Here is an 11253-nt window from a genome sequence, read left to right on the forward strand (position 1 = left end):
ACAATTCCTTTATTTATATAGCATCAACTTATTTCAGTGCTTTTTATCACATTGGTCCCTGTGCCTTTTAGGTCTCACAATCTAAATTCACCTATGTCACAACGTAGGTAGGGTATGACCAGAAAAAGGACGGAGAGGACACAGACAGTGAGCCCTAGCCTGACCCCACCAGTTGACCCTGCCTACTTGCCTTCCACAATACACTGTCCACGTGGACCTGCAGCGTTCCAGTATATGCGTTGTGTATTCGTGTAGTTAACCTACTGGAAACGAGATACGGAAGGTCCGGAGTGCACTCCTACAGTGCGCCCATTGTGCGGTTGTCAGAGCATGCTCCTGGAGGTCAGGGTTGTGCTTCAGCCATGGACAACACTGGAGGGCGGCCACATAAGTATCTGACAACCTATCTGTATGTTTTTAGTGAGGGAGGAAATCGGAGTACCCAGAAGAAAGCCAGGCTAACCCAGGGAGATCATACAAACCCTTTGGCATATGTTGACTTTGGTGGAATCCCGGGACCCCAGCTAATCGCTGAGCCACTGTGTTGCCTGTTTTTCACAAAATTAAAGAAAAATGGAGGTCCACTAGAGAAAACCCCCTGCGGTGCACTTGATTTTGGAAAAACTTCCTCTGACCCATGAAAGGCACTTCAATTGAGAAAAAAAAACACCAAACAAATTAGTATAAGTATAGTTTTATATTCCTGACTTTTTTTTGCACCAAAAAAACCTTGCAATGAATTTAAATGACGCAACAGCCCCCCCCCCCACTATGACCTAGCTTTTCGTGATGGGTCTCACTTTACCTTGTACAACTGCCCTTTGCAGCTTATTTATTCTTCAAAATCTGGAAAATTAAAAAAAAAAAAATTATTGAATTTCCAAAATTAATTTTTAACCCCTGCGGCTGGAAATTAGTCTGTATCTAACTTGGGTAAATGGGAGTGCCATTTCTAGGAAAACAATATAACAGATAAAATGTGTTTTATAACCATATTATATGATATCAATGAAAGTGAAAGCAGAGAAGGGACTTTTCACTGACTTACATGGCACAATGACGCATATATTCTGAAATGAACTGGTGTCAGTAAGTTATACAGATTTGTAAATTACTTCTAAAAGAGGTTGTCCGAGGTATAATTATATTTTGCTAGGACATGTCGGTGATATATACTTACCTGTCCCACTCGCCTTCTGTCTGTCTCTGTTAGCGATTTCAAAACATTCGGTGACATGGCGCTACCCCTGGAAATAAAAGCTCAGCAAAGACTCTATGGGCCATATTACACGAAGCGTTAATCGTCCGAATCAGGCACAACATACATACAGACATAGGGGGAACCTGCGACTCCAAAGGAGCTCTTGCACAATTCATTGACAGTTTCACCCCCCCATACAGTATGATGTTCAAGCATCCCATGGTGGAACTCACTACTAGAGATGAGCAAATTTACAGTACAAATTAAGCGAATCGCTTTGTTAGCTTGGCAATCGACTTATCAGCCTGCTGCCTTTAAAGTCTGTTCCGCTCAATTTGTCCGATTATCACTCCGTGTAGCAAGGCCCAGACCTCCACGGGTGCTTTTCCAAGCAGCACCGACTTCTCAGGCAGCCGATGTATAAGCCGATTGCCGAGCTAACAAAGCAATTTGCTTCCTTTGTACAGTAAATTCACTCATGTCTACTCACGACATTAGGGAACTACCCCATATGTCTTATGTTTTCATAAAAATATGAGTGAAATATAATTAAATTCTAAGGTTATTCTTTTAATCGTGTGATTGCTCCTGGAAATTACAGTCAGTATGAGTATAATAACTGGGAGTGCCAATGTTTGGACAGAAAAAAATCTAAGGGAGTAATAAAATATATTGTACCTAAATGAAAGTGAAAGAAGCTTCGGGACTTTCCAGTCCATTATCAGCAACAATATTAAAAGGACGTCAGAAGACACTATATACGATAGAAGACACGATAGAGAAATCACGCACCACCTGTAGGATCTAGAACAATGTTCTCCAGGCTTTTCTCAAGATGGTTTGGGGCAGACTTATCGGCAGAGGAGAAGAGACAGGCCTATGACGCTAAAGGACGGACCCTACGACTTCTATTAGATGCCCTGAAGAAAAAAAAAAGTCTCCTGGTGGAAGATCCCAAAGAGTTTGGAGAACGGAAGATGACTATTTGGCCATTACTTACCACAGGTCTGGTGAAGGAGCTGATCGAGGAACTTGAGAAAGTGACCTTTGCAAAGAATCCAGATCCAGTGAGGGACAAGTATTGCGTTGCTTATGTATATAGCAGGTCTAAGAACCGAACCATCTATCTATGTGCAGAATTTTGGAAAATGGATCCAGAATCTAGATCCCAACAAGACACGATTATCCATGAGGTTTCCCACTTACTGGGATATGGTCATACAGTCCAGGAGAACAGTGAGGCAGTACAGAGGTCACCACAGTCTATGTTATGTCCCCTGACGGCTTATTCAGCATCTTTAGCCTTTACAATGTTCATGGATCATCCTGAACCCTATAGAGACGGCTCCTACTCCTGCTGTGGTGAGACCTCCAGGGACACCGTGTGCGAGAAGTCCTGGATGGCCAATAACCTGAGGTAGGTGCTGTGTATTATATTATGTCTTCAAATTGTTTAGAGGGTCCTATTAGACGAAGCGATTTTTAATGTATGACGATGAATAATCGCAAACGAGATTGTTTATTGTTAAGGTGAAATCATTCACCATATTACATAGAACAATAGTCGTTACTATGATCGTTTACTCCATCTGATCCCAGCAAATAAAGGAATGATTTGAAATTACAGCGAACGATTAACAATGATTTTGGGGTCAGATCTAATGGTGCGTTTACACGAAATGATTATTGGCCCGATCGTACGATTAGCGATGTCGGATTAACGATTTTTTTTCATAACGATCAGCGTATAGACGGTACGATATATCGTACAGAAATTCGCTCTGCGATCGTTTTAGCCTACCTCACACATTGGTTAAATCGGCGAACGACTGTTCACACGGAACGATTTGCGAATTTTTTGCGTACGATGAACGACGATTTGATAACCTGTTGAAAGATCAAAATGTACGATTTATCGTGCGTCGTTCGCTGCGTTTACACGTACGATTATCGTTCGAATTCGACCGTTATCGTGCAAATTTGCACGATAATCGTTACGTGTAAACGCAGCATAAATCAACGATCAATGACACACATTTTTTCCATCGTTGCCTGCAATTACACGGGACGATTATCGTTTACATTAGAACAATATAACAAATTTCTGTGCGATAATCGTTGCATGTAATAGGGTACCAAGGGATTATCGTTAAATTGTTCGATTATCGTTCGTTTGAATAGCAGTTAACGATTAACGACCTGTCCAACTGCACGTTACCACTTAATTTCTAATCAGCCAATCACATGGCGGCAACTCAGTGCATTTAGGCATGTAGACATGGTCAAGACAATCTCCTGCAGTTCAAACCCAGCATGAGTATGGGGAAGAAAGGTGATGTGAGTGCCTTTGAACGTGGCATGGTTGTTGGTGCCAGAAGGGCTGGTCTGAGTATTTCAGAAACTGCTGATCTACTGGGATTTTCACGCACACAACCATCTCTAGGGTTTACAGAGAATGGTCCGAAAAAGAAAAAACATCCTGTGAGCGGCAGTTCTGTGGGCGGAAATGCCTTGTTGATGCCAGAGGTCAGAGGAGAATGGGCAGACTGGTTCGAGCTGATAGAAAGGCAACAGTGACTCAAATAGCCAACCGTTACAACCAAGGTAGGCAGAAGAGCATCTCTGAACGCACAGTACGTCCAACTTTGAGGCAGATGGGCTACAGCAGCAGAAGACCACACCGGGTGCCACTCCTTTCAACTAAGAACAGGAAACTGAGGCTACAATTTGCACAAGCTCCTCGAAATTGGACAGTAGAAGATTGGAAAAACATTGCCTGGTCTGATGAGTCTTGATTTCTGCTGCGACATTCGGATGGTAGGGTCAGAATTTGGCGTCAACAACATGAAAGCATGGATCCATCCTGCCTTGTATCAACGGTTCAGGCTGGTGGTGGTGTCATGGTGTGGGGAATATTTTCTTGGCACTCTTTGGGCCCCTTGGTACCAATTGAGCATCGTTGCAACGCCACAGCCTACCTGAGTATTGTTGCTGACCATGTCCATCCCTTTATGACCACAATGTACCCTACATCTGATGGCTACTTTCAGCAGGATAATGCGCCATGTCATAAAGCTAGAATCATCTCAGACTGGTTTCTTGAACATGACAATGAGGTCACTGTACTCCAATGGCCTCCACAGTCACCAGATCTCAATCCAATAGAGCATCTTTAGGATGTGGTGGAACGGGAGATTTGCATCATGGATGTGCAGCCGACAAATCTGCGGCAACTGTGTGATGCCATCATGTCAATATGGACCAAAATCTCTGAGGAAGCTTCCAGCACCTTGTTGTATCTATGCCACCAAGAATTGAGGCAGTTCTGAAGGCAAAAGGGGGTCCAACCCGTTACTAGCAAGGTGTACCTAATAAAGTGGCCGGTGAGTGTATATGTACCATTGCTTACCAATACCGCCGTGACATAGCCAAATATAACCGAGAAACTAAAACGAGAAATGAAAAGGCATGGAGACTTATGAGCCATTCATGCTCTACTGTTAAAGGCAAAATGCTAAGCAGCTCTTTCCCAGAAAGGAGTTATACCCAATAGATGACACCAGAGAGGAGCTATACCCAATAGATGATACCAGAGAGGAGCTATACCCAATAGATGACACCAGAGAGGAGCTATACCCAATAGATGACACCAGAAAGGAGCTATACCCAATAGATGACACCAGAGAGGAGCTATACCCAATAGATGACACCAGAGAGGAGCTATAACCAATAGATGACACCAGAGAGGAGCTATACCCAATAGATGACACCAGAGAGGAGTTATACCCAATAGAAGACACCATAAAGGAGCTATACCCAATAGATGACACTAGAGAGGAGCTATACCCAATAGATGACACCAGAGAGGAGTTATACCCAATAGATGATACCAGAGAGGAACTATACCCAATAGATGACACCAGAAAGGAGCTATACCCAATAGATGACACCAGAAAGGAGCTATACCCAATAGATGACACCAGAGAGGAGCTATACCCAATAGATGACACCAGAAAGGAGCTATACCCAATAGATAACACCAGAGAGGAGCTATATCCAATAGAAGACACCATAAAGGAGATATACCCAATATAAGAAACCAGAAAGGAGCTATACCCAATAGATGACACCAGAGAGGAGCTATACCCAATAGATGACACCAGAGAGGAGCTATACCCAATAGATGACAAAAGAGAGGAGCTATACCCAATAGATGACACCAGAGAGGAGCTATATCCAATAGATGACACCAGAGAGGAGTTATACCCAATAGATGACACCAGAGAGGAGCTATACCCAATAGATGACAAAAGAGAGGAGCTATACCCAATAGATGACACCAGAGAGGAGCTATATCCAATAGATGACACCATAAAGGAGATATACCCAATAGAAGAAACCAGAAAGGAGCTATACCCAATAGATGACACCAGAGAGAAGCTATATCCAATAGATGACACCAGAGAGGAGCTATACCCAATAGATGACACCAGAGAGAAGCTATATCCAATAGATGACACCAGAGAGGAGTTATATCCAATAGATGACACCAGAGAGAAGTATATCTTCTGAGAGGAGGGGGCAAGTCATTATCATCGGCAATACTGTGCAGCTATTGGGCATGACATGAGGGCATGGCTTTGCTTGCATACAATGAGCAGACTTGAGGCCCTATTACCTGGGACGATTATTGTGTGAATTATCGTTATATCATTCAAATTTATACAATAATCATTTCGTGTAAATCCAGACAACGACAAACGAGAAATCGTGCATCGTCCGTTTGGTGCTGACAATTGCTCAGTGTGAATCCCACCGTGCTCGGTGTCCTGCAGTGTCCTTCCATTCAGAGGCTGCCGGACACTGAGCACAGCGGAATTCCACCGTTTTTGCTCAGTGTGAACTGGGCCTAAGAGAGATTTATCTGGCAGATCTTTGAAGCCAAAGACAAGAAGTGACTATAAAAGAGAACAGGTCACAAAGGAAAGACTGAGATTTCTTCTCTTTTCAAATCCATTCCTGGCTTTGGCTTCAAAAATCTGTCAGATAAATCTCTCTCTGTAAAAGCGCCCTAGTGCAAGAATGGGCAACCTTCGGCCTGACAGCTCTCGCAAAACTAAAATTAAAGCTAAAGCTTTGGCTGCCCAAGTAAGAAGGCAATTGTAGTTTTGCAACAGCTGGAGGGCTGAAGGTTCCCCATCCATGGTCTACGGCATGGGTCTCCAAACTGCGGTCCTCCAGCTGTTGCAAAACTACAATTCCCATCATGCCTGGAAAGCCAAATCCAAAGCTTTAGCTGTCCAGGCATGATGGGAGTTGTAGTTTCACAACAGCTGGAGGGCCGCAGTTTGGACACACATGCTCTACGGAGTGAAAGAGTCTGAGGTTCTGCCGGCTGGGGAGTGAAGCGCATCGGAGGCGCATACAGAGAGCATTGATAACAGAGATCAATGAGCAAACGACAAATGTTCTCAGTGTGTAAAGAGAATACGATGTCTGTTCTGCCCTGATGCATGGTGGGAGGGACTATATTTTTTAATGTCAAAGCTTATTTTTATTGTGTTAAACAAAAAGAATCTCACATTTACATCTTATAAATATCGGACAAAACTGGCATACAAATGTATTCATCATTGTAATACAATAACATATGTCCTCAGACCCAAAAGATTTTAATCCTCCCCCCCCCCCCCCCCCCCCACCTCCAACTATCCCACCCTCCCCACCAAGGTTTCAAAAATGTGCGAGAGGGGTGTGATTCGACTTTGCATTTTAAATTCAATATTTATTTTTGTACCTTTTTACTTTCCTTATGTAACTAACATTTTAGGTTAAAGGAAGACACAATGGATGATCTGAAGTCTCTACATGACATGTTTTCACATCTAAAAGTGTGAGTGTGTATTTAGTGGTTACATTTTTTTTTTATTGACTCACGAAAGCACTGTATTATTATATTATATATGATTCCAGAGCGCCTCTGGAGTGCACATCATAAGGGGTTAACATATAAAACGTAAGATAAAATCAAGAAAACAACACGAATAGAGTAAATAACAGACTTGTACATAGAGATAGAGGACCCCGCCCACGAGGGCTTACATAGGAAGAGGACCCCGCCCACGAGGGCTTACATAGAGAGAGAGAGGACCCTGCCTGCAAGGGCTTACAGAGAGAGAGGACCCTGCCCGTGAGGGCTTACATAGAGAGAGGGTACCCTGCCCGTGAGGGCTCACATAGGGAGAGAGGACACTGCCCCCGAGGGCTTACATAGAGAGAGAGGACCCTGCCCGCGAGGGCTTACATAGCGAGAGAGAGGACCCCGCCCACGAGGGCTTACATAGGAAAAGGACCCTGCCTGCAAGGGCTTACATAGAGAGGACCCTGCCCGTGAGGGCTTACGTAGAGAGAGAACCTTGCCTGCAAGGGCTTACATAGAGAGAGAGGACCCTGCCCGTGAGGGTTTACATAGAGAGAGAGGACCCTGCCCGTGAGGGCTTACATAGAGAGAGAGGACCCTGCCCGCGAGGGCTTACATAGAGAGAGAGGACCCTGCCCGCGAGGGCTTACATAGAGAGAACTTTGCCTGCAAGGGCTTACATAGAGAGAGAGGACCCTGCCCGCAAGGGCTTACATAGAGAGAGAGGACCCTGCCCACGAGGGCTTACATAAAGAGGAGCCTGCCGGTGAGGGATTACATAGAGAGAGGACCCTGCTCACGAGGGCTTACATAGAGAGAGGACCCTGCCCGCAAGGGCTTACATAGAGAGAGGACCCTGCCCGCAAGGGCTTACATAGAAAGAGAGGACCCTGCCCACAAGGGCTTACATAGAGAGAGAGGACCCTGCTCACGAGGGCTTAATGGCCTTTTACACTGGCCGATTCTAAGCCAGGATTGTTGTTAGAAACGTCCCTGCGGCCGATAATTGGCCCGTGTACAAGTGAGAGCGGTCAGTTGAGGATGGGGAAAACGCCTGATCTTCGGCTGACCATGTCTTCAGAGCAACTATACAAAATGTATAGTTATTGGCCGCACATCTTCCTGTGTAAACGGGTAATGTGCAGCCAATAACAATAAAGGAAAACTGACAGGACAGATATGTATATAGGATATGCATATACCCGGGCTGTCAATTTCCAGCTCAGAAGCAGTAGTACATCCATCTGCTTATGATCTGGCATCTCATTCATCCGTTCTCTGCAGTATCTTCAGGCCGCCACCATCTCCAGAATGATTGACAGATGGAGGAGGCGGGGCCTGAAAATACAGGACAGAGAGCTGCTAGAACGGGTTGCTGGGTCACAGCACAGAAGGTAAGTATGCACTGACAGCAAAGATATAAACAAATCTTTAAAAAATAAAATGACCATTACATAGGGAGAGAGGACCCTGCCCACAAGAGCTTACTCAGGAAAAGAGGACCCTGCCCCCGAGTGCTCACAGAGGGAGAGAGGACCCTACTCGCGAGGGATTACATAGGGAGAGAGGACTCTGCCCGCAAGGGCTCACAGAGGTAGAGAGGACCCTGCCCGCAAGGGCTCACAGAGGAAGAGAGGACCCTGCCCGCGAGGGCTCACAGAGGGAGAGAGGACCCTGCCCACGAGGGATTACATAGGGAGAGAGGACCCTGCCCGCGAGGGTTTACATAGGGAGAGAGGTCCCTGCCCGCGAGGGCTCACAGAGGGAGAGAGGACCCTGCCCGCGAGGGCTCACAGAGGGAGAGAGGACCCTGCCCGCGAGAGCTCACAGAGGGCGAGAGGACCCTGCCCACGAGGGCTCAAAGAGGGAGAGAGGACCCTGCCCGCAAGTGCTCAGAGAGGAAGAGAGGACCCTGCTCGCGATTGCTCAGAGAGGAAGAGAGGACCCTGCCCGCGAGGGCTCACAGAGGAAGAGAGGAACCTGCCCGCGAGGGCTCACAGAGGAAGAGAGTACCCTGCCCGCGAGGGCTCACAGAGGAAGAGTACCCTGCCCGCGAGGGCTCAAAGAGGGAGAGAGGACCCTGCCCACGAGGGATTACATAAGGAGAGAGGACCCTGTCCGCGAGGGCTCACAGAGGAAGAGAGGACCCTGCCTGCGAGGGCTCACAGAGGAAGAGAGTACCCTGCCCGCGAGGGCTCACTGAGGGAGAGAGGACCCTGCCCGCAAGGGCTCACAGAGGGAGAGAGGACCCTGCCCGCGAGTGCTCACAGAGGAAGAGAGGACCCTGCCTGCGAGGGCTCACAGAGGAAGAGAGGACCCTGCCCGCGAGGGCTCACAGAGGAAGAGAGGACCCTGCCTGCGAGGGCTCACAGAGGAAGAGAGTACCCTGCCCGCGAGGGCTCACAGAGGAAGAGTACCCTGCCCACGAGGGCTCAAAGAGGGAGAGAGGACCCTGCCCACGAGGGATTACATAAGGAGAGAGGACCCTGTCCGCGAGGGCTCACAGAGGAAGAGAGGACCCTGCCCGCGAGGGCTCACAGAGGAAGAGAGTACCCTGCCCGCGAGGGCTCACTGAGGGAGAGAGGACCCTGCCCGCAAGGGCTCACAGAGGGAGAGAGGACCCTGCCCGCGAGTGCTCACAGAGGAAGAGAGGACCCTGCCTGCGAGGGCTCACAGAGGAAGAGAGGACCCTGCCTGCGAGGGCTCACAGAGGGAGAGAGGACCCTGCCCGAGAGCGGTAGCTTACAATCTACAGGGTGGGGGAGGTAGCTGGTCACAGTGCCGTGAGGTGTCCACAGGGTTATTTTAGGTTGTGGCCTAATTTGAAGAGATGGGTTAGAGCCGGAAGTGTCAAGGTAGCAAGTTCCAGTGTATGGGGGAAGCTAGGGAGGGTGTTTACATGGAGTTTATTTTTACCAATCTGTTTTTGTTTCTGCCATGCTTTCTAATCCGGCTCCACACTGACACATTTTGATTGGCTTATTAAAGGGGTTATCCAGTGCAACTCAGTTCCATTGAAGTAAATGGAGCTTAATTGCAAACCACACCTGACCTGGAGACAAGAGCGGTGCTGTCTCTGGGAGAAAGTGGCCATGTATGAGTATGTGTGATAAGAATATGTGCATAGTGTTTTAGAATAAGTAACCACTAACATTATGTTCTTTCCATTTAGCCTGGATATAATGACTGACCTGATGATGATGAGGATGAAGATCCTTCTGACAATTCTCAGTGATACAGAAGATAAACATCAGAAACAATGACGATATATACAAACTATTTGAGACGTGATTGACTAATTTATTACCTCTGGGTTATGTTTACCTGCTACTTACTTCCTACAATTCCGCTGTGACACATGATCAGTGCTTTCTGCTTAGTTGCATCATCTGCTGGAATCTAAAATAGTCTAAACTCCACTTACTACTTCAATGACCCCCATGCTTTACACTGCAGGTGTTCTTCTTCAGGTTGCTGCTCTGTATAAGCAGAAGCTCAGAAGGAAGTCAATGCATTGAGAGAGCAACTGAGTTACCAACTATTATCAGCCTTTCAGGGTGTTTTGATGAGATTGATTCATGGCAAAACCACTTTAACCCCTTAAGGACCGGGCCTGAAATGGCCTTAAGGACAGAGACATTTTATGAATTTGACCAGTATCACTTTATTCATTAATAACTTCAGGATGCTTTTACCTATCTGGCTGATTCTGAGATTGTTTTCTCGTGACATATTGTAATTAACATTTCTGGTAAATTGGAGTCGATACTTATAACAAATCTTTATGAAAAAACCCAAAATAACGTGAAAAATTGTGAAAAAATGCATTTTTCCAACTTTGAAACTTTTTTGCCTATACAGAAAATGGTTATGCCACATAAATTATATATTAAATAGCATTAGCAACATATCTACTTTATGTTGGCGGCATTTAATAAACTATCTTTCATTTTTTTAGACAATAGAAAGCTTAAAACATAAGCAGCAAATTTCCAAATTTTCAGTAAAATTTCAAAATCAGATATTTTTAGGGACCTGTTCAGGTTTAGGGTACAAACCCACTTGACGTATTTGCTGCGTGAATCAGTCTTAAAAATAAGCAGGCAAAACGCAGGTTGGCTTTATACAATTG

The 11253-nt window shown here is 45.9% G+C and overlaps 1 protein-coding gene across 2 annotated transcripts; it reads left to right on the top strand.

Annotated features, from left to right (window-relative positions):
- Window positions 1-1929: 1929 nt before the first annotated feature.
- On the top strand, window positions 1930-10908 carry LOC138801970 (uncharacterized). 2 transcript variants are annotated; one of them, XM_069985064.1, is made up of 3 exons: window positions 1930-2618; window positions 7032-7094; window positions 10294-10908. In XM_069985064.1, the coding sequence occupies exons 1-3, from the start codon at window positions 2014-2016 to the stop codon at window positions 10382-10384; spliced, it is 759 nt and encodes a 252-aa protein (XP_069841165.1). In that variant the 5' UTR covers window positions 1930-2013; the 3' UTR covers window positions 10385-10908. The 2 variants fall into 2 exon arrangements, with proteins under 2 accessions (XP_069841165.1, XP_069841166.1); XM_069985065.1 differs by having other exon boundaries at window positions 10312-10908.
- The last annotated feature ends 345 nt before the right edge of the window (window positions 10909-11253 follow it).

The sequence above is a fragment of the Dendropsophus ebraccatus genome, chromosome 9 (assembly GCF_027789765.1).
Source record: "Dendropsophus ebraccatus isolate aDenEbr1 chromosome 9, aDenEbr1.pat, whole genome shotgun sequence".
NCBI classification, from domain to species: domain Eukaryota; kingdom Metazoa; phylum Chordata; class Amphibia; order Anura; family Hylidae; genus Dendropsophus; species Dendropsophus ebraccatus.